Source organism: Hypanus sabinus, chromosome 18 (assembly GCF_030144855.1).
Source record: "Hypanus sabinus isolate sHypSab1 chromosome 18, sHypSab1.hap1, whole genome shotgun sequence".
NCBI classification, from domain to species: Eukaryota; Metazoa; Chordata; class Chondrichthyes; order Myliobatiformes; family Dasyatidae; genus Hypanus; species Hypanus sabinus.
This window is the reverse complement of record NC_082723.1, coordinates 8,710,666-8,734,831: the sequence shown is the minus strand read 5'-3', so window position 1 is coordinate 8,734,831 and position 24,166 is coordinate 8,710,666. Positions and strand designations below refer to the sequence as shown.

Genomic DNA, 24,166 nt, shown 5'->3' with positions numbered 1-24,166 from the left:
AATCAGCTCTGTGTTAAATGTTTAACCTTCGCTGTGACTGAAGGCAGCTGCAGGTTTATGAGGGACTGTTACTGTCAGATTCTACAGTTCTTGTGGCTGCTCATCGCACCCAGGACTGAACCTTTGTCACTGAACATTGGAGGAGTCCATTCTGCTGATGTTAGCCTTAAACTAAACTGATGTTTAATGTTGTGAAAGATAAATTAGTTCTGTATCAAATCTCGTCTCTGCTTCTCACAATGTACACGAAAGAGGCCACTCAGCCCATCTGGTTCCTTCCCATGTTTCTGTTCCATATCAGTATTTTAAAATTCATCTCTGCCGTTTTCCTCTCACTGTCCCTGTTGCAAAGAGTGACTACTCCGTGGGAGAAAAGATTTCCCTTGTATTTCATAGAATCATAGAAATCTGCAGCAAATCTGACAATGTTGTGCCAGCCATGTAACCTACTCTAGAAACTGCCTACAATCACCCTACCGCAGAGCCCTCTAATTTTCTAAGTCCCATGAACCTATCTAAGATTCCCTTTAAATACTATATTGTATCCGCCACGACCACCGTCGCTGGCAGAACATCCCTCATGCACACCACACTCTGTGTAAAAAAAGATACCTCTGACATCTCCCTTGAACTACTTCCAAGCACCTTAAACTATGCCCCCTGGAGTTAGCCATCTCAGTCTTGAGAAAAGGCCTCTGATGTTTCACACGATCAATCCATCTCATCATCTTATTCACCCGTATGAATTTCCTGCATGATTTTCCCCAGGCTAATTAACACGATGAGCTCACTGAGTATTTTACCTTTCCCAGGGCTCTGGACTAAAGTTGTTAAACTCCTTCTTCCCTGCTCTTTGCAAAGTTTTGGTCATTTTCACAAATTTCAAAGGACTGTGCCTCGGACAGCTAGGTTGTTACAATGCGCCTCCAAAGTCTGACAGCAGACTAGCGAGTGAATCTTCGATGGAGCAGCGTCAGAAACCAAAGACTTGCCAGCCCCGATCAGTGCTTTGGTGCTACAGGAAGAGATGGGGTCTGGGAGGTTACAAGTAGTAGGAAGAGGAACAAGACCAGCAGGATGTGGCTATGAATGAATGATGAGAAACATTTGGAAACTGGTTCATTGAAAAAAAAACAAAATGGTTAATTTCTACAAAATATTGCAGGTAATCATTAGATCAGGCATCAAAAGTGGAGAGAAATAAATGGACAGCAATTAAGCCGAGTCCCTTCAGCATATCTAGACTGTGTACTCCCCTGCTTAGTTGCTGCCTAAACTACGGAGCTTTTTCAGCGTTGTGTGTGTCTGCATCCCTTTTTTTCCAGCAACTGCAGAATCTAGTGATTGATATCTGCATTTGTAAGCGGATTGGACTTTGGCATGAGATACACGGAATGCCTGTTGATATTATTGTTTATGGGAACCGCTTTGCCTTAAAAAAAAACTGTTGAGTTTTTTACATACAAAAAAAAACTGAGGTATGGAGATGGAACCGATGCCTGCAGAAACTTTTAATGGCACCAGGATTACCCATAAAGCACTTTGTTTGAAATGTTGCTGTCGCTTGAAGCACAGATCAAATGCGCAGGCGTCAGTGTTGCTGCTGGCTCCGAATATTACGCATGCGCGCAGTGCACAAAAGGCCTCGGGAGGATCGGCGAGGTAAGAAAGGGAGTTGGATGGGCTTTTTCGACTCTAACTGGATGACAATTGCTGTAAGCTTTCGGGCCAGGCCAGGACTTTTTCCTCTCTCTCAGCCCCACGATCTCTGTACCGGCGTGTGGAGCTTCCGGCTAATCAGGGAATGGGAGCAGATGGAGCTGAGCTCTAGCTGTATAAATGCAAGGATCAGGAACCAGGAGAAAGGGAATAAAATCTTTCTATGAGCTGTAGAGAAAATCACATTTGTTCTACCATCAACCATAGCGAGAGAAAATCTGCAGAAGCTGGAAAAGCAACACACACAAAATGCTGGAGGATCTCCAGCATTAGTTTAGTACTCTTTTCCATAGATGCTGTCTGGCCTGCTGAGTTCCTCCAGCATTTTGTGTGCGTTGCTTGTTCTACCTCCTCTTGTTCTGGACTTTTCTGCCTGTGTGAGCATGCTTTGACCCATTCTTTCTGGGTACCTAATGGTATCAAACATCTTTGTCCTGGGCAACAAGTAGCTTTCAACTCACAAATGTGCCAGACTCCAGTGAGACAGAGTACTGTCGTTCCCTTCATATTCATTGGCATTGCCATCAATGAGTTCTCCACCTGGGGACGGGCTCAGGGGAAGTATTTATGTACAATACAGAAAGTGGTGTTATCTGTGTGTATTGTGGTGATGCAAAAAATGCTGGAGAATTCGCAAATGGGAAGAAGGAGAGCAATATTTGGAAATCTGACTTTTTAAGGCATCATTCAGCAAGAAAATCACATACAGTGACATGCAAAAGTTTGGGCACCTGCGGTCAAAATTTCTGATACCGTGAATAGCTAAGCGAGTAAAAGATGACCTGACTTCCAAAAGGCAGAAACTTAAAGGTGACACATTCTTTAATATCTTAAGCAAGATTATTTTTTTTTTATTTCCATCTTTTACAGTTTCAAAATAACAAAAAAGGAAAAGGGCCTGAAGCAAAAGTTTGGGCCGTCTGCTTGTTCAGTAATTAGTAAAACCACCTTTGGCAAGTATCACAGCTTGTAAATGCTTTCTGTAGCCAGCTAAGAGTCTTTCAATTCTTGTTTGGTGGATGTTCGCCCATTCGTCCTTGCAAAAGGCTTCTATTTCTTTGAGATTCTTGGGCTGACTTGCATGCACTGCTCTTTTGAGGTCTATCCACAGATTTTCGATAATGTTTAGGTCCGGGGATTGTAAGGGCCACGGCAAAACATTCAGCTTGCGCCTCTTGAGTTAGTCCATTGTAAGTTTCAAGGTGTCTTTAGGATCATTGTCCTGTTGTGAAGCCATCCTCTTTTCATCTTCAGATTGTTGTACAGACGGTGTGATGTTTGCTTCCAGAATTTGCTGGTATTGAATTGAATTCATTCTTCCCTCTACCAGTAATATGTTCCCCGTGCCACTGGCTGCAACAGAAGTCCAAAGTTTGATCGATCCATTCCCATGATTAGTAGTTGCAGATTTGTTCTTTTCATGAAATTCTGCACCTTTTTTTCTCCAAACCAACCTTTGCTCATTGCAGCCAAGAAGTTCTATTTTAACTTCATCACTCCACAGGACTTGTTTCCAAAATGCATCAGGCTTGTTCAGTTGTTCATTTGCAAACTTCTGATGCTGAATTTTGTGGTGAGAATACAGGAAAGGTTTTCTTCTGATGACTCTTCCATGAAGGCCATATTTGTGCAGGTGTTGCTGCACAGTAGAACAGCAACACAGTAGAACTCCACCACTTAGGAGTCTGCTAAATCTTCCTGAAGGTCTTTTGCAGTCAAACAGGGGTTTTAATTTGCCTTTCTAGCAATCCTGCGAGTGGTTCTCTCAGAAAGATGTCTTGATCTTCCAGACCTCAACTTGACCTCCACCATTCCTGTTAACTGCCATTTCTTAATTACATTATGAACTGAGAGAACGGCTATCTGAAAACGCTTTGGTGTCTTCTTATAGCCTTCTCCTGCTTTGTGGCCATCATTTCTTTTAATTTTCAGAGAGCTAGGGAGGGGCTTAGAGGAGCCCATGGCTGCTCTTTGTTGGGACAAGGTTTGATGAGTCAGGGTATTTATAAAGCTTTGAAATTTGAATCTCCTGGCCTTTCCTAACAATGGTTATGAAGAAGCCATAGCCCTAACAAGCTGATTAAGGTCTGAATCCTTGGTAAAAGTTACCTGAGAGCGCAAATCTTTTGGGATGCCCAATCTTTTGCATAGTGGTCCTTTACTTTTTTTTACTCGACATTGAAGGAAACAAAAAGAATACACTAAGCTTGCTTAAAATGTTGAAAAGAATGTTTCATCATCAACTTTTTGACTTGTTTAGATCAGTTCATCTCACTTAACTATTCACAGTAGCAGAAATTTTGACCAGGGGTGCCCAAACTTTTTCGTGCCAATATATAGATGGTGTGCAATAGCACTGGTGAGTAAATCCTTCATGCGGAGAGGAATAAATAGACAGTGTTTAGGCTGATGCCCTTCAGCATGTCTAGACTGTGTACTCCTCTGCTTAGCTGCTGCCTGAACTGCAGAGTTTCTCCTGCAATTTGTGTGTGTGCGTCTCTGTGTTTCCAGTAATAGCAGAATCTCTAGTGTTTTCAATCTGCATTTGCAATAAGGTTCTACTTTGGCATTAGACACACAGAAAGGTTGCTGATATTAAGTGCATTGTTTATGGGAGCTGTTTCTGCATTAGAAGAGCTGCTGAGTTTTCTACACAATAAAAAACCTGAGGTTTGGTCATGGAACTGGTGCTTGCAGAAACTTTTAATGGCATCGCGATTACCCAGAATACTCTGTGTCAAAGTTTTCACTGTTGCTGAAGCACCGATCGAATGTGCAGGCGTCAAGTTTGTGGGTGCACCCAAATATTGTGCATGCGCAGTACAGAAAAGGCCTCGGAATATCGGCTCCAGTTTAGAGCGAGTTGGTGGTGAGATTTTTCAACTCTGAGTTTGGGGCAATTGCCATGACCTCTGGATACCGTGAACCACAATCCAGTGTTAGTCCTGCTCTCTTCCCTCTCTCGCAGCCCAACGATCCGTACACGGGCCCCGGGGAGCTTCCGGTTGATGAGAGAATGGAAACGATGGATCTCTCAGACAGAGCTGAGCTCCTGCTATCTGAATGTAAGGATTGGGAACTCGGAGAAAGGGAACAAAATCTTTTACATCACCAGTTGAGAAAATCACCTTTGTTCTACCTCCAATCACAACCAAGAGAAAATCTGCAGAGACTGAAAATCCATGCAACACACACAAAATGCTGAAGGATGAAATATGCTTCTCTTTGGTATTAACCAATGAGATGGAACTTGATGACGGTGAGGACAATATGAGTGAGGTTGATGTTCTGGAGCACGTTAATATTAAGGGAGAGAAGGTGTTGGAGTTGTTAAAATACATTAGGACAGATAAGTCCCCGGGACCTGATGGAATATTCCACAGGCTGCTCCATGAGGCGAGGGAAGAGATTGCTGAGCCTCTGGCTAGGATCTTTCTGTCCTCGCAAGCGAATCTGCAGATGCTGGAAATAAATATAAAACACAAAATGCTGGCAGAACTCAGCAGACCAGGCAGCATCTATGGAAGGATGTAAAACGATGTTTTGGGATGAAGGTTTTGGCCCGAAATGTCATATCACCTTCTCCCATAGATGCTGTATGGCCTGCAGCGTACAAAGTAAATGACAGTATACTTGGTAGTGTGGAGGAGCAGAGGGATCTGGGGGTACATGACCGCAGATCCCTGAAAGTTGCCTCACAGGTAGATAGGGTAGTTAAGAAAGCTTTCTTAGCTTTCATAAGTCGAGGGATAGAGTTTAAGAGATGCGATGTAATGGTGCAGCTCTATAAAACTCTAGGTAGGCCACACTTTGAGTACTGTGTACAGTTCTGGTCACCTCTCTATAGGAAGGATGTGGAAGCATTGGAAAGGGTACAGAGGAGATTTACCAAGATGCTGCCTGGTTTTGAGAGTATGGATTATGATCAGAGATTACAGGAGCTAGGGCTTTACTCTTTGGAGAGAAGGAGAATGAGAGGAGACATGATAGAGGTGTACAAGATATTAAGAGGAATAGACAGAGTGGACAGCCAGCGCCTCTTCCCCAGGGCACCACTGCTCAGAATGAGAGGACATGGCTTTAAGGTAAGGGGAGGGAAGTTCAAGGGGGATATTAGCAGAATGTTTTTCACTCAGAGAGTGGTTGGTGCATGGAATGCACTGCCTGAGTCAGTGGTGGAGGCAGACACACTGGTGAAGTTTAAGAGACTACTAGACAGGTAAATGGAGGAATTTAAGGTGGGGGGGGGGGTTATATGTGAGGCAGGGTTTTAGGGTTTGCACAACATCATGGGCCAAAGGGCCTGTAATGTGCTCTATTTTTCTATGTTCTATGAACAGACAGACGGACAGACATACTTTATTGATCCGGAGGGAAATTGGGTTTCATTACAGTTGCGCCAACCAAGAATAGTGTAGAAGTATATCAATATAAAAAAAACATAGATAACTAAATAATAATAAGTAAACTGTGCTAAGTGGAAATAAGTCCAGGACCAGCCTATTGGCTCAGAGTGTCTGACACTCTCAGGGAGGAGTTGTAAAGTTTGATGGCCATAGCAGGAATGGCCACATCCTATGATGCTCAGTGTTCCATCTCGGTGGAATGAGTCTCTGGCTGGATGTACTCCTGTGACTGACCAGTGCCTTTTGGAGTGGACGGGAGTCGTTGTCCAAGATGACATGCAACTTGGACAGTATCCTCTTTTCAGACACCACCGTCAGAGAGTTCAATTCCACCCCCACAACATCACTGGCCTTACGAATGAGTTTGTTGGTGTCTGTTACCCTCTGCCTGCTGCACCAGCACACAACAGTAAACAGAATAGCACTGGCCACCACAGACTCGTAGAACGTCCTCAGCATTAGCACTCTTTTCTGTAGATGCTGCCTGGCCTGCTGATTTCCTCCAGCATTTTATGTGCGTTGCTTTTTCTACCTCCTCTTGTTCTGAACATTTCTGCCAGTGAGAAAATGTCTTGACCCATTCTGTCTGGGTACATAATGTGATCAAACACCTTTGCCCTGGACAACAATTGTCTTTCACATCACTAATGTGCCAGTCTCCAACGAGACAGACTACTGCCCTTCCCTTCATATTCATTGGCATTGCCATCACCGAGTTCGCCACTGACAGCTGGAGGGTTCAGGGGAAGTATTTATATCCAATATAGAAACTGGTGTTATCTGTGAGTATTGTGGTGTTGCAAAAGTTGTCGGAGAATTTGCAAGTGGGAGGAAGTGGAGTGATATTTGAAAATCTGACTTTTTAAAGCATCATTTAGCAAGCAAATTACATATAGGCACTGTGCAAAAGATGGCGTTTGAAAATCCTTCATAATCCGCAACAGGGCTGCTACATAGGCTGTGTGACAGTGCAGATGAAGTCGATGAAACCTAGAGGAGATCAAAGTTCACAGTGATTTGCTAGCTGTGGAAATGTTACATTTCTATATAAATTTTAGTGTGCACATGTTGTTGTGCTGTGCATTTTTTTGCCCAGTGACATGATTTTTGTACACACTGGTCATTTGAAGTTAGAGGGGACATTGGTGGGAAGGCGGGGAGACCTTCAGTATCCGACACCCTCACGTACAAGATGTGCATCCAACTGCAGTTTGTAACTTTAAGGAGTAGGAACTTGAAATGGATGAATTTCGGATCAACCAGGAGTTGGTGGTGGTGACAGATATGAGATGAAGATTGGTGAGTTACACTGAGGTGCAGGACACAGGATAACAGCACATTTGGAAAGAGGTGAAATCTTCGGACAAAGTCAGCATGGATTTGTGAAAGGAAAATCATGTCTGCGAATCTTATAGAATTTTTTGAAGATGTAACTAGTACCGTGGATGGGGAGAGCCAGTGAAATTGGTATATTTAGATTTTCAAAAGGCTTTTGACAAGGTCCCACACAGGAGATTAGTGTGCAAACTTAAAGCACACGGTATTGGGGGTATGGTATTGCTGTGGATAGAAAATTGGTTGGTAGGCAGGAAGCAAAGAGTGGGAGTAAACGAGACCTTTTCAGAATGGCAGGCAGTGACTAGTGGAGTACCGCAATGCTCAGTGCTGGGACCCCAGTTGTTTACAATATATATTAATGATTTAGGCGAGGCAATTAAATGCAGCATCTCCAAGTTTGCGGATGACATGAAGCTGGGTGGCGGTGTTAGTGGTGAGGAGGATGCTAAGCTGATGTTTTGGATAGGTTAGGTGAGCGGGCAAATTTATGACAGATGCAATTTAATGTGGATAAATGTGAGGTTATTCACTTTGGTTGCAAGAACAGGAAAACAGTTTATTATCTGAACGGTGGCCAATTAGGAAAAGGGGAGATGCAACGAGACCTGGGTGTCATTGTACACCAGTCATTGAAGGTGGGCATGCAGGTACAGCAGGCGGTGAAAAAGGCAAATGGTATGTTGGCGTTCATAGCAAAAAGGATTTGAGTACTGGAGTAGGGAGGTTCTACTGCAGTTGTACAAGGCCTTGTTGAGACCGCACCTAGAGTATTGTGTGCAGTTTTGGTCCCCTAATCTGAGGAAAGACATTCTTGCCATAGAGGGAGTACAGAGAAGATTCACCAGATTGATTTCTGGGAAGGCAGGACTTTCATATGAAGAAAGACTGGATCAACTAGGCTTATTCTCACTGGAATTTAGAAGATTCAGAGGGGATCTTATTGAAATGTATAAAATTCTAAAGGGATTGGACAGGCTAGATGCAGGAAGACTGTTTCCGATGCTGGGGAAGTCCAGAATGTGGGGTCAGTTTAAGGATAAAGCAGAAGCCTTTTAGGACCGAGATGAGGAAAAACTTCTTCACACAGAGAGTGGTGAATCTGTGGAATTCTCTGCCACAGGAAACAGCTGAGGCTGGTTCATTGGCTATATTTAAGAGGGTGTTAGATATGGCCCTTGTGGCTAAAGGGATCAGTGGGTATGGAGAGAAAGCAGGTATAGGATTCTGAGTTGGATGATCAGCCATGATCATACTGAATGGTGGTGCAGGATCGAACGGCCAAATGGCCTCCTGCACCTATTTTCTATGTTTCTATGTTTCCAGAGTCAGAAAGGGGAATCAGGTAAAATAACCATAGTAGAGTACTCTTGTGGCCATTCCCCACACTAACAGGTAGACCATGTTAGAAACTGTTGGAAGGGAATTAGCTGTCACAGGAAAGTCAACGAGATGATAGGGGATTTGTTAGGGGAACAGAACTATAAGGGGACTAATATCCTAGTGGTGAGGCATGCTAGCTCTAGTGGGGGAGTTAAACTAAAGTTGCTGGGAGGGTGGGAGCCAGGATGACAACAGATAATGGAGAGGGTGAACTGAATTGACTTTAATACTTAAATCCTTCATATACATGTAGAAACATTTGCAGTACTTCTATGTCTAAATTTGCAATATGCAATTTATACTAAACAGTATGCACAACAAGACAGTGAACATAACATAGAAATACAGTTTTATCAGCATGAATTAATCAGTCAGATGGTCTGGTTTAAGAAGCTGTCCTGGAGCCTTCTGGTCCTGGCTTTTATGCTGTGATACCATTTCCCTGATGGTAGCAGCTGGAGCAATTGCTGGTTGGGTTGACAGGGATCCCCAGTGATCCTTCAGGCCCTCTTTACAGCCCTGAATAGTGGGAAGATCACATCTACAGATGTGCTGGGCTGTCTCTCTGCAGGTTCTTGTGATTAAGTGAGTACAGTCCCCATACCAGGCTGTGACACTGCCAGTCAGGATCCTCTCAACTGTGACCCTTTAAGATTGTGGTCATCAACCTTTTTAAGCCCAAGAACCCCTACTTCGGCCTTAGTCAAAGACAAGATCAACCAACTAAATTGTTCAGAGAAAAACACAGCTCAGATTGTATTTGCAACTTGGGGCCCTTTATTTGGGCTAATTGTATTTTAATTACATAAAATGCTTTTGTCAAACTTTCAAATTAATTAACCAAGGAAACTAGCATATCCAACAGCCTATGGCGGCATTGAGCTCATCCAATAATACCTTGAATAAGAGGTGCTGAAGCGCTTTTGCTCGAATCAAGTTTATCCGTTTGACCACCAGTGATATTACATGAGAAACGTCCACGACCATCCCAGCCAAGGCCTGCTGATGAATCACACAGTGATAATCCAGGAAGTCGGGAAAATCAAGTTCATTACAGCACAGTGCTATAAAACCAACACACACACCGTACATTGCTGGGGCTCCATCGATAGTGATTGCCAGCAGTTTATGAATGGGGATGTCATTTTCACGGACATTTTTTTAAAACTCATTGTAAATATCCTCACCTCTCGTTCTCTCCTTTAAGTGCAGATAGTTGCCTCTCTGACTGGAAACCTGTGACTCCTGGTGTGCTACAGGGATCAGTGCTGAATCTGCTGTTGTTTGTCATCTGTATCAGTAATCTGTATAATAACATGGTTATCTGGATCAATGCAGAGTTTGTATGTGCCTGTCACAATAAAAGATGAATGGTAGCTTGTGCAGGGAACCTTGGTTTTCAAGAGATGTTGAGGCCCCGGAAATTTTGTTCCTCTAAATGCCTCAGACTGTTGGGTGCAACCGAGACTCATTAATAACTACAATATCATGATTCCATGCCCTGAGCTCATCTGAATTTATTTTCAGTCATCTTCTGTTGGTTTCTAAAAGCTTCCCAATAGATTTTGCTCTTTTGTTTGACCTCTCTTTGGCTTTTATGTTGGATTTGGCTTCTCATTTCAGCCATACTTGTGTCCTCCTGCCTTTCGAGTGCTTTTTTGGGATGTATCTATCATGCACCTCTCGAATTGCTCCCAGAAACTCCAGCCATTGCTGCTCCATCGACATTCCTAACACTTTCCCCTTCCAATCAAGTTTGGCCAGCTTCTCTGTCATAGAAACGTGGTCAGTGCAGAAACATACCCACTCTGGAAGATCAGAATGGTAATCTATATGAGGAGACAAAATAGACGGGAGAGTTTTTAAATAGTATTTTTGCATCCGTATTTACACAGGAGATGGACACAGTCTATAGAATTGAGGCAAAGTAGCATGAATTTCCTGGACCCTGTACAGGTTACAGAGGTGGAGGGGTTTGCTGTCTTAAGGCAAGTTACCATGGGTAAATCTCCAGAGACTGAAAAGTTGTTCCCTAGGACCCTGCGGAAGACAAGTGCAGAAATTTTTGGGGCCCAGGTACAGATATTTAAATCCTGCTTAGACAGGTGAGGTACTGGAGGATTGGAGGACAGCCAATGTTGTTCCGCTGTTCAAAAAAAGCTTTAAAAATATACTAAGAAATTATATGTTGGTGAGCTTGACATCAGTAGGGGGAAAGTCTTTGGGACATATGTGCAAGGACTGGATATAATTAAGTATTTGGATAGATGTAGACTGATTAAGAAGAGGCAATTTTGCTTTGTGCATGGTAGGTCTTGTCTAACCAATCTTATAGAATCTCTCGAGGAAGTTATCAGGAAACTGGATGAAGGCAAGGCAGTGGATGTTGTCTGCATGAATGTTAGCAAGGCACTTGACAAAGTCTCATATGGGAGGTGGGTCAAGAAGGTTCAGTCACTCAGTATTCAAGATGAGATAGTAAACTGGATGAGACATTAGCTTTGGGAGAAGCCAGAGTGTGGTAGCAGATAGTTGCCTCTCTGACTGGAAACCTGTGACTCCTGGTGTGCTACAGGGATCAGTGCTGAATCTGCTGTTGTTTGTCATCTGTATCAGTAATCTGTATAATAACATGGTTATCTGGATCAACAAATTTGTGGATGAAACCAAGACTAGGAATTCAGCAGACTGCGAGAATACTATAATGGCTTGCAGTGTGAACTCGACCTACTAGAAAATTGTGTTCAGAAATGGAAAATGGAATTCAATGCAGATAAGTGTGAGCTGTCTTACACAGTGACTGGTAGGTCATGGAGGAGTGTTGTAGAAGAAAGGGATCTGGGAATACAGGTCTGTATTTCACTGGAAGTGGTGTCACAGTTCGATAGGGACAGAAACGAAGGTTTTGGCACATTGGCCTTCATGAACTAAAGGACTGAGTACAGGAGATGGATGTTATGTTGACATTGTACAAGATATTGGTGAGGCCTAACTTGGACTATTGTGTGCAGTTTTGGTCAGCAACCTACAGGAAAGGTGTAAAAGAGGTTGAAAGAGTTCAGGGAAAATTCACAAGGATGTTGCCAGGTCTGGAAGACTTGGGTTATAAGGAGAGATTGAACAGGTCAGGGCTTTATTCCTTGGAATGTTGAAGATTAAGGGGAGATTTGATGGAGGTATACCACAATTATGAGGGGTATAGATGGGGTAAATGCAAGCTGGCTTTTTTCCATTGAGATTGGGTGGGACTACCAAGAGAGGCCATGGATTAACGATAAAAAGTAAAACTTTAAGGGAAATATGAGGGGAAACTTCTTCACACAGATGGTTATCCAGGTGCACAATGAGCAGACAGCCCAACTGGTGTATGCGAGCTCAATTTCAACATCTAAGAGGTTTGTTTATGTACCTGGATTGTAGGGGTACGGGAATAAACAGCTTAAATAGTTCAGCACAAACTAGATGGGCCAAGGGGCCTGTTTCTGTGTTGCTGTTCTCTATGACTCTGTGACAAGAACCCGAAATAACACAAAAATTCACTCTGTCCTTTTAACAACTGCAGATCAACCATTCATCTCAGCAGGAAATTTTTATTTGTTTTTTTAAACTGTGGCACTTTAAATTAACAGTGCATTGAAAAAAAATCCCAGCTACACATGACAGTGTTTCAGTTTCTGTGGGGACAGATACCCATGCAGCTCTGTAGAAACAGGGAATAATACCAATGGTGAGAGTCAAACTGAGCCAGGTCACAGATTGGAGATGGCAGAAATGCCCCATTCTTATACAGACTGCAAGAGTAACAGAGTGTTTGATGATCATTCCAGATATCAGCACTGTGCCCAGTTAGAAGATAATTTCTCTCTCCAACTTGGGTTGAACTTCACTGTAACAGTGTGATGCCAGATCACAGCTTGGCAACTCAAGTGCTCTCATCTGAAATGTTGTCCTTCACTCATTGATGTATTTTGTAAATCTTTTTTCAGGTTAACAACGACAAGTATTCTATCTACAGGAACCTCAAACACAACACACCAGTTCTGCTGTGTCTGTCCAGCTATTTCATAAGTGGAGCAAGCGATTCAGTTGTTCATCCTTTCTGCTCAGACTGTGGGGAGCGATTCACTTGATCATCTGACCGACTGGCATGCCCGTCATTTTACAAAGGGTGGTTCACCTTTTCAGACTGTGGGGATTCAGGGTCATCTCATGAAGGTACATCAGCAAGTTCGCACTGGACAAGGACATTCATCTGCTCTGTGTGTGAGAAGGGAATCAGTCAGTCATCCCACCTGTGGGCACGCCAGTCAGATCACACTGGCCAGAGGCTGGTCATCTGCTGAATTTGTGGGGAAGGATTCACTCGATCATCTGACCTAATGGCTCACCAGCGAGTTCACACTGGGGAGCAGCCGTTCACCTGCTTGGACTGTGGGAAGGGATTCACTTGCTCATCTAAGCTGAAGGTACATCAGCGAGTTCACACTGGAGAGAGGCCTTTCACCTGCTCAGACTGTGGGAAGGGATTCCCTCGGTCATCTGACCTAATGGCACACCAGCGAGTTCACACTGACGAGAGGCCGTTCACTTGCTCAGACTGTGGGAAGGGATTCACTTGCTCATCACAACTGAAGGTACATCAGCGAGTTCACACTGGGGAGAGGCCATTCACCTGCTTAGACTGTGGGAAGGGATTCACTTTGTCATCTCACCTGCTGAGACACCAGTTCGTTCACACTGGGGAGTGGCCGTTCACCTGCTGGGACTGTGGGAAGGGATTCACTTGCTCATCCCAACTCAAGGTACATCAGCGAGTTCACACTGGGATGAGGCCATTTACCTGCTCAGAATGTGGGAAGGCATTCAAACGGTCATCTCAACTACTGACACACCAGTCAGCCCACACAGGAAAATGGCCGTTCACCTGCTCAGTCTGTGGGAAGGAATTCAATCGGTCATCTCAACTGAAGGTACATCAGCGAGTTCACACTGGAGAGAGGCCATTCAGCTGTTCAGAGTGTGGGAAAGGATACACTCAGTCATCCCACCTACGAGCACACTGGTCAGTTCACACCGGGGAGAGACCATTCACCTGCTCAGTCTGTGAGAAGGGATTCACTCGATCATCTCAACTGAAGGTACATCAGCGAGTTCACACTGGGGAGAGACCATTCACCTGCTCAGACTGTGGGAAAGGATTCACTCAGTCATCCCACCTACAAGCACACTGGTCAGTTCACACTGGGGAGAGGCCGTTCACCTGCTCAGTGTGTGGGAAGGGATTCACTCGATCATCTCAACTACAGAGACACCAGCGAGTTCACACTGGGTAGTGGCCGATCACCTGCTCAGACTTTGGGAAGAGATTCTCTCAGCAAAATCAACCAATTGTGCATCATTGAGTTCACACTAAGGAGAGGCCTTTCTCCTGCTGTGATTGTTGGAAGCAATTCACTCAGTCATCTAACCTTATGTAACTCTCGCTTCAGCAAGCAGCTGAACATAGGGGATGATAGCCCCCACCCCCAGCCCTGCCAAAGTGAAGAAATCTTGTTTGGGTGGATGCAGCATGATGTGTCCCCTGTTACAAATCTGTACCCCAAAATAACAAACGGAACACAATATGCAATTAATTGATTGAGGTTTATGATGCCTACTTTGACTATAGGGTTACTAAAGAAAACAATAAAAAGAAGGGCTCACTTTCTTCATTTGTGTTGTTACGTACTCCTGACATGACAGTGGTACCCTTGTCACGTGACTGGGGTTGAAGCTATACTGGACTTGAGGTAATGTTCTTGTGATGGTGGAGTGATGTCATTTTCCCGCCAGTAGAGATCATGTGACAGGTTTTTTTTACAGGTTATAAAAGGAAGACCCCACCCTGAGAGGAGGGGCAGTTCGTGGCTGTATTTGCCGAGTTGACTTCATGCCACTGCGTGATTTAATGTGATGACGCAGTTTAGTTGAAAGATGAAGTTTTATCTAATGCCTAAAGTTTAAAAGGTCATTGCCAGCAGTTTCTTTACAATACTGCTTGTTCAGAAATTAGTGGAGAGCGAAGATTGGAGTTCGGGGGTTAAAGATCTAGGGGAATCCATTTTCCACTGTGAAATGGGTTCGACCTCATTTAATCCTTATTTGGAAGGAATTTGTTGACTATTCTCGTGTTAATCTCTGCAGGATAGCAGAAGATTGAGGACAGTGAGATAAAGGAAAGGTCAGTGCCTTTAAGACGTTTCATTTCGTAAATTCTTCGTGGGAAAAGTTTGACGTCGGGGATCGAAGCAAAACGACGTGAAAGAGAATTTAAATCGTCTTATAAAGTCTCTCCTTTTAAATGGACTGTGAGCGTCTTTGAACTTTTGGCAATACTACTTTAAAGAACTGTTTTTGCAACATTGCTTTAAGAACTGTTTGAGCTGCCGCACAGCAGCTGTTTCCGGTTACGTTAGTGTTTGTTTACTTTTGGGGGGTTTGTTATCTGTGTTCAATAAATGTGTTATTTGTTATATGAACCCTTGCCTAACTCACATATTTATTGTTGCCTGAATACGTAACATAAATATGGTGGCTGCGTCCGGATTGGATCATTTGAGTTTAAATGCTTGCTAACTTTTGAATCTGTGTTTTGGAAAAGGGGAATACTTGGTTCTTTTGTTTGATTGGCTTGTGAGTGTTATTCGGCAACAATGAATATTGATGAGTTTCTGGCTTCACCAGGACTTATTGGCGAAGGCGAAAAAAACTGAGGTATCTAAGATAGCTAGTAGATTGCAACTTAAAGGTGTTTTGCAGACCACATCTAAGGCTGTCATACAGAGAAAAATCGCGTAACTCTATGTAGATTTGGGTGTTTTTGATGATTCAGTTTTAGAGTCATTTCCAATAAGTAATCTAGAGATGCAGTTGCAAATCGAACAAATGATGTTAGAGCATTGTAAATTGAAGGCTGAACAAAAGCAGAGGTAATTTGAATATGCAATGGAGGAATTAAGGTCTGGGAACAGTCTTCTGGTTCTAAACAAAAACGTTCGTTGCTAGTCAAGAAATTAAATTGGTCCCTCCATTTCATGAAACAGAAGTGGAAAGATATTTTCAACATTTTGAAACTATTGCTTGGAAGTTAGAGTGGCTGAATGATAAATGGTCAGTGTTGTTACAGAGTGTAATTAAAGGTAAAGCACAACAAGTTTACACAGCTTTAACTGCTGCACAAGCACTTGATTATGATATTGTGAAAATGCATATCCTAAACGCATACGAATTAGTCCCAGAAGCTTATAGGGAAAGATTCAGAAGTTTGAAAAAGTCTGTGGATAAAACTTATGTGGAATTTGCCTGTGATAAAGCTGTGTGTTTTGAGAGATGGGTTTCTTCTAAAAATGTAAATGGGGACGATGATACATTGAGAGAGCTGATTTTAATGGATGAATTTAAAAGAAGCATTCCTGTTGAAGTAATGACCGACTTAAATTAGAGGAGTATTGATAAATTGTAGGTTTGTGCTAGATTAGCTGATGAGTATGTTTTAATCCATAAAAGTAAATTTCCTCAGGTCAGAATTTTTAAGGGGAAAAATAACAAGGTAAATCAGAAGTTAAATCAGAAGTTCATGAGAAAGGTAAGGAGGAAGGAAAGCCTGTGAAGGAAAGACGGTTTGGTCTTATTTGTAACTATTGTAAGAAGCCTGGCCACATAATAGCTAACTGTTTCAGATTGAAAAAGAAAGAGAAGGAAGCAGTTCCAGATGCTTGTGTGCAACATACTGAAGCACATGTAAAGTTACAGGGTTTGATAAACACAAATGAGGCTTTGTTAGAGTCTGACCAAGTTAAAACGGGATATGATCATTTTATAACTGAAGGGTTTGTATCCTTGAAAGAAGGACCTACACTGGTGCCAATAAAAATCTTTAGGGATACTGGAGCTTCTCAATCACTGATGTTAGACAGTGTGTTGAAGTTTAATGGAGAGTCTGATACTGGTGAGGTAAATTATGTAACAGGTGTTGGGAGTGATTTATGCCTGTACATTTACATATAGTAAATTTAAAGTCATGCTTAGTTACAGGATTTGTTAAAGTAGGATTACAGCATAGCTTAACTGTGAAGGGTATTTCTTTATTGTTAGGTAATGACTTGGCAGGTGGACAAGTTTTTTCTGAAGTGCATTTGACAATGGATTCAGAGGAACCAGAGTTGAATTCTAACACTGATTCTTCCTGTGTTGTGACTAGAGCTATGGCTAAAAAGAATGATGCGCAGTATGAGGTTGTTACTTAGGACTGTTCAACTCTGAATTCGAGTTTTGAGGATGTGTCAAAGACTTCTTATCTTCGTTGTTTGAACAAGATTCTTGGAGTAAGTCTGACTATGACGATTTATCTCTGTCTCGGAAGGAGATGATAGCAGAGCAGAATAGAGACCCTGAGATTATAAAATTAAGAGAACAAGCTTTACTCGGTAGTGAAATTGAGAAGATGCCAGTAGGATATTACTTGGAAAAAGGAGTGTTGATGAGGAAGTGGAGATCGCCTACAATTCCTGCAAGTGAGGATTGGAATGTTGTTTACCAGGTAGTTGTCCCAAAAGTTTATCGAAATGAGATTTTGACTTTAGCTCATAGTGTGCCTTTAGGTGGACATCAGGGGGTAAGGAAAACTGTGGACAAGATTTTAAAACATTTTTACTAGCCTGGTCTAAGAAAAGATGTGGCGATGTTTTGTAAAATGTGCCATACTTGTCAAATTGTGGGTAAACCAAATCAGGTTACACCAGTCCTCCATTACAACCTATTCCAGCATTTGGTGAACCGTTTTCTGAAGTTATTGTATATTTTGTTGGTCCATTATCAAAGACAAAAAACTGGTTATCAGTATTTGTTGACTATCATGTGTACTTCATCTAGGTTTCCAGAGGCAAAGCTAAAACTTTGACAAAGGCTCATATATTTTTTTTACTTATTTTGGATTACCTAAGAAGATACAGACTGATCAAGGCAGTAATTTTATGTCTGGATTGTGTCAACAGATAGTTTATACATTGGGAGCTAAGCAATTTACTTCGTCTGCATAACATCCAGAATCGCAAGGTGCTTTGGAGAGGTTTCATTCTACCCGCAAGAATATGATTAGGACATATTGTGTGGAAAATGAAAGTGACTGGGATGAGGGTATAAACTTACTTTTATTTGCAGTAAGGGAATTGGTACAGGAATCTTTAGGTTTTAGTCCATTTGAACTTGTGTTTGGGCATAGAGTTAGAGGACCTATAGCTTTATTGAAAGAACAGTGGATTAGTAAGGAAGTACACACTAATTTGTTGGACTACGTTTTGAAATTTAAAGACAGGTTACATAAAGCTTGTAGCTTAGCCAAGGAAAATTTAAAGTTGGCTCTGGAGAAAATGTAGACTTGGTATGATAAAGAAGCTAGGATGAGGAAGTTTAAGCCTGGAGATAAGGTGTTGGTTCTTTTCCCAGTGCAGACAAATCCTTTACAAGCTAGATTTCATGGTCCTTATGAAATTGTGTCTAAAATCAATGATGTGGTTTACGTGATAAAAACTGCAGATCATAGAAGGTCAACACAACTTTGCCATATAAATATGATAAAACCTTATTTTGAGAAACAGTCTGATACTGTGACTGTTGTGGTCAGTGAGAATGAGTTTGATTTAACTAGGAACATGATAGATGATTCATCTGAATTTCATTCTAAATCCAACATTGTTTCTGTTAGGTTACCTAATTCAGCCATTCTGGAAAATATTGATGAGAAATTAGCACATTTACAGCTAGAGCAGAAACAACAGATGAAGGAATTAATTTTTAAATATAAGGAGTTGTTTCCAGATGTTCCGAGAAGGACTACTATAGCTTCACATGATGTAGATGCTGGAGATGCCAAACCTATTAAACAACATCCATATAGGATGAACATAGAAAAATGTGAACTTGCTGAGAAAGAAATTGAATATATGTTAGAGAATAATATTATTAGACATTCTAACTCGAATTTGAGTTTGCCATGTGTTATGGTGCCAAAACCAGATTGGAGTATTGGGTTTTGTACGGACTATAGGAAGGTGAATGCTATAACGAAAACAGATGAATCTCCAATTCCTAGAATAGATGATTGTGTAGATAAAGTTGGATAACCAAAGTTCCTTACAGAGATCGATTTATTGAAAGGGTATTGGTGTGTTCCATTAACAGACAGAGGTAGATAGATTTCTGCATTTGTAATTCCATCTGGGTTATATGAGTATAATGTTCTTCCATTTGGGATGAAGCATGTCCCAGGTACTTTCCAGAGGATGATTAACTCTGTGATTCAGGGATTGAAAGATACTGATGCTTATATTGATGATTTAGTGACAGGAAATGATAGTTGGGAAGCACACATTATTGCGATGGAGAAATTGTTTGAAAGGCTTTCTAAAGGTAACTTAACTATTAATTTAGCTAAGAGTGAATTTGGACATGCCACTGTGACTTACCTTGGTTATGTTGTGGGTCAAGGTAAGGTAGCTCCTGTTCAGGCAAACGTTCAGTCAATTTTAGAGGTTCCCACTCCAACTGGGAAAAAATCTCTCAGAAGATTTTTGGGAATGGTAGGATAGTATCGAAAATTTTGTAAGAATTTTGCTAATGTTGCCCTTCCATTAACTAACCTTCTGTAGAAAAATGAGAAGTTTGTGTGGACAGTGCCTTGTCAAGAAGCATTTGAAAAATTGAAAACAATGATTTGTCAACAACCTGTGCTTAAGGCACCTGACTTTGAAAAACATTTTTCATTGGCTGTGGATGCTAGTGATGAGGCTGCAGGAGCAGTATTAATGCAAAGGAATGAGGGTGATGAGGTTGATCATCCAGTAGCTTACTTTTCCAAGAAATTTAATAAGCATCAAAGAAACTATTCGACAATAGAGAAAGAATTGTTATCTCTTGTTTTAGATTTGGAATATTTTGAGGTATATGTTGGTACAACTCAAAAACCACTTATTATTTACACTGATCATAATCTGTTAGTTTTTCTCAGTAAGATGAAAAACAAAAACAAGATTATTAAATTGGAGTTTGATGATACAAGAGTACAATATTGTGATAACTCATATTAAAGGTAAAGAAAATGTGGTTGCTGATTGTCTATCTTGATGTTGAATGTACAATGCAATTTTTTTTATGGAGTGTTTTCTTTCTCAATTGTAACACTCTTATAATATTGTTAGTTATAGTTATATGATGGTATTGTATATTATGTATGTTATAAAATTTATACATTTGTTTTCTTGTAAGCAATTGTTAAAAATGTTTGTTCTTGTCAGAGCAAAAATGTTTTTTCTGGAGGGAGGTGTTACATACTCATGACATGACAGTGGTACCCTTGTCACGTGACTCGGGTTGTAGCTATACTGGACTTGAGGTAAGGGTCTTGTGATGGTGGAGTGACGTCATTTTCCCGCCAGTAGAGATCATGTGACATGTTTTTTTAACAGGTTCTAAAAGGAAGACCCCACCCTGTGAGGAGGGGCAGTTTGTGGCTGGATTTGCCAAGTTGACCATGCCACAGCGTGATTTAATGTGATGACGCAGTTTAGTTGAAAGATGAAGTTTTATCTAATGCCTAAAGTTTTAAAGGTCATTGCCAGCAGTTTCTTTACAATACTGCTAGTTCAGAAATCAGTGGAGAGCGAAGATCGGAGTTCGGGAGTTAAAGATCGAGGAAAATCCATTTTCGATGGTGAAATGGGTTCGACCTTATTTGAAAGGAATTCGTTGACTGTTCTCGTGTTAATCTCTGCGGGATAGCAGAAGATTGAGGACAGTGTGATAAAGGAAAGGTCAGTGCCTTTAAGCTGTTTCGTTTCGGAAATTCTTTGTGGGAAAAGTTCGACGTCGGGGATAGAAGCAAAACAACGTGAAAGAGAATTTAAATCGTCTTATAAAGTCTCTCCGTTTAAATGGACTGTGAGCATCTTTGAACTTTTGGCAAAACTACTTAAAAGAACTGCTTAAGCTGCCACACAGTAGCTGATTTCCGATTACATTCGTGTTTGTTTACTTTTGGGGGGGTTTGTTTTCTGAGTTCAATAAACGTGTTATTTGTTATAAGAACCCTTGCCTAACTCATATATTTATTGTTGCCTGAATACGTAACAATGTCTTCTCATCCCTCCCCAGTTAAAGACCATGAAAATCTCTCTTCCAGGCTCACAAGAAAGAACATTTCTGTCACTGGATAGCCCCACATTCCAAAACCCTGATCATCTGGTCATAATGTAAACATTGTTGCTACAGAGAAACCATTACCTCAGCAGTGAAACCTTACAGAGAGGCCATTACATGAGCAGTGAAACCTTACAGCATGTTACACTTGTGACACACTACCGTGATCACACTGGCGAAAATGTTTCCATAAGCTGCATGCTGGATATTTGTCCATCACTTTTGCTGAATGCAATTTCAAGAGTGACTGTCGATGCTGATCTCTGCAATTATTGCTGCTGCTCACCACACCCAGTTCTGCACCCTGGTCACTGGGCATGGGAGGAGTTTCTTCTGCTGCATTTAATATAGAATTTAAAATAGAATTCATTTATTTGTCTCAGATCCAGGATATTAGATTTCTGTGTTATGACCCTACCTCTGAGTACACTACCTCTTATGGCGCCTCCGAGGAAAGCCTCAGAGACTTTATGCACTCCTCGAGTGACAGAAGTTCCCAGTCACGGTGATTGGTGAGGTTAAAGGAAGAGAGAGGAGTGCATTACTGGCCAAAGTTCCGGATGTTCTTTGGTTACAGACAGGACTGATGGTTCCTCATACCACCTGGTTTGTCCTTGGTTCAAGCCAAAGAGCTTGGAGTTTCTTGCTTCCACCTTGACAAAACAAGCCTCCAGCACTGAGGGAGGCTGGCAAAAATTGGCTACAGGCCAACTGCAATACTGGAAGGAAACTGACGTGAAGATGGGATATGTGGTAAGACATTCTTTTAATATGGACCGAACCGAAGATGTTGTACCTGCCTCTGGGCAATTTCAGGCCCTGAAGTCTGCCGCACCAACTGACAGGATCACCACGAAAGAACAGACTTTCCCATCCATTCCGCATTTCCCGCTCAAGCCCGAGGCAAACTTTTATGCAATGGATGGAAGCTCTTTTGTAGATCCAGCAGGAGAACGTTATTCTGGCTATGCAATAGTGACAGACAGTGAAGTAATTGAGCAGGCCCCTTTTGAAGCAGCTGTCTCCACCCAGAAGGCTGAACTATTTGATCTGACTCCTGCCTGTATCCTAGCAACAGACAAATGTGCGAGATCAAAGATCAAAGGGCTCAAAGGACAACCTTCTCTGGGTCCACATTGAAGTTTAAATGGTCTGGAATTCTGAAAATTAGTAAGAACCCGAGCAGAGGGAGATAAAGTATTTTAATCCATTGAATAAAATCGGGCCCAAAATTTAATTATTCTGTTTTAAATAAATAATTCCATTCAACCCAATCAAAAGACTTCTCAGCATATTCTTCTGGGCATATCACACATTCCAATATGTCCTTGGAAAGAGAATAGATAACATTTATAAAGGACAAATATTAAACTGGGAATATCAATTTTTAATAAATACAGTCTGATCATCAGAAATGATAGATGGCAAAATATTTAAAATATTATGTAAGGAGATTATGAAGAGCATTCAGTTGGATTCTTATAGTTTTTAAGGGTAAGCAAATTGAAGCATCTTAAAAAGATGGTGGCAACCTACCCAACTTAAAGGAATCGGAGAACACTGAACATAAACGAGGTTTAAGCAGTGAGTAAGAAGTCTTATAAAATTCTCCAGAATATCCATCAGGACCCGGAGTCTTCCCTGAGTGCAATGAACGCACAGTCTCGTCAATTTCCTCAAAAGTAATAGGTAGATTCAACTGTTTTCGATTATCAGCAGCAAGTGTAGGAACGTTTAATTGATCTAAAAATTATTCATTACAGTATTATCTTTAATAGCGTCAGAGCTATAAAGTTTAGAATAGAATTCTGTAAAGGTATCATTTATCTAAATAGTTGTCCTATCACAGCTTTACAAATTAATTTGCCATTTAGCTATAAAGGTTTTTAATTGTTTAGCCAATAATTTACCTGTTTTGTCTCCATGAATATAAAATTGACTTTTATCTTTTAGGAGTTGAGTATCAATTGGCTATGTTACAAGAAGATCATATTATTTTTAATTTCAACGCGCCTTTTATATAAAGCAGGATCTGGAGCCAAGGCATGTTTTTGGTCCAATTGTTTCAACTGATTAGCTCATTCAAATCTCTCTTTATTAGCTTTTATCTTAATCCTTGCTGTACAAGAAATAATTTGTCCTCTAAAATAGGCCTTGAAGGCATCCGATATACTAAGACTAGAAGACTTTTCCAGCGTATTCACTTCAAAAAAAAAATTGTCTCTCCAGAAACCTTAAAAAATTCTTATCAGACAGCAATGTTAAATTAAAACCAAAATATGTTTATTTGAAGGAGACCGGGGAGATTTAAAGATAAAAACAAAGGAGCATGATCTGAGACGGCAATCTCTTTATATTCACAGGATCGGACTAATGAAATCATCTAGCTATCAATTAAAAAAATCAATCCTGGAATACGTATAATGGACATGAGAAAAAAAATGAATACTCCCTATCTAATGGGCAAACATGAGGAAACCTGCAGATGCTGGAAATTCAAGCAACACATACAAAAAAAAAAATGCTGGTGGAACACAGCAGGCCAGGCAGTATCCATAGGGAGAAGCAGTGTCGACGATTCGGGCCGAGACCCTTCGTCAGGACTAAATGAAAGGGGAGATACTAAGAGATTTGAACGTAGGAGGGGGAGGGGGGAAATGCAAAATGATAGGAGAAGACTGGATGGGATGGGATGAAGCTAAGAGCTGAAAAGGTGATTGGCAAAAGGGATACAGAGCTGGAGAAGGGAAAGGATCAGGTGACGGGAGGCCTAGGGAGAAAGAAGGGGGGAGGGGAGGACCAGAGGGAGAAGGAGAACAGGCAGTGTGATGGACAGAGAGAGAGAGAGAGAAAAAAAAAACAAATAAATTTTGTAAGGGATGGGGTAAGAACGGGATGAGGGGCATTAGCTGAAGTAAGAGAAGTCAATGTTCATGCCATCAGGTTGGAGGCTACCCAGCCGGTATATAAGGTGTTGTTACTTCCACCTGAGTGTGGCTTCATCTTGACAGTAGAGGAGGCCATGGATAGACATATCAGAGTGGGAATGGGACGTGGAATTCAAATGCGTGGCCACTGGGAGATCCTGCTTT

At 41.5% G+C, this 24,166-nt stretch overlaps 1 protein-coding gene across 3 annotated transcripts; it reads left to right on the top strand.

Moving 5' to 3' along the window:
- Positions 1-1,637: 1,637 nt before the first annotated feature.
- Positions 1,638-22,356, top strand: LOC132407314 (zinc finger protein 226-like). Of its 3 annotated transcripts, none has more exons than XM_059993640.1 (2): positions 1,638-1,662; positions 12,830-22,356. In XM_059993640.1, the coding sequence occupies exon 2, from the start codon at positions 13,223-13,225 to the stop codon at positions 14,174-14,176; it is 954 nt and encodes a 317-aa protein (XP_059849623.1). In that variant the 5' UTR covers positions 1,638-1,662; positions 12,830-13,222; the 3' UTR covers positions 14,177-22,356. The 3 variants fall into 3 exon arrangements, with proteins under 3 accessions (XP_059849623.1, XP_059849625.1, XP_059849622.1); XM_059993642.1 differs by having other exon boundaries at positions 1,649-1,662; positions 12,859-22,356; XM_059993639.1 differs by lacking the exon at positions 1,638-1,662 and adding an exon at positions 4,692-4,978.
- Positions 22,357-24,166: the final 1,810 nt, after the last annotated feature.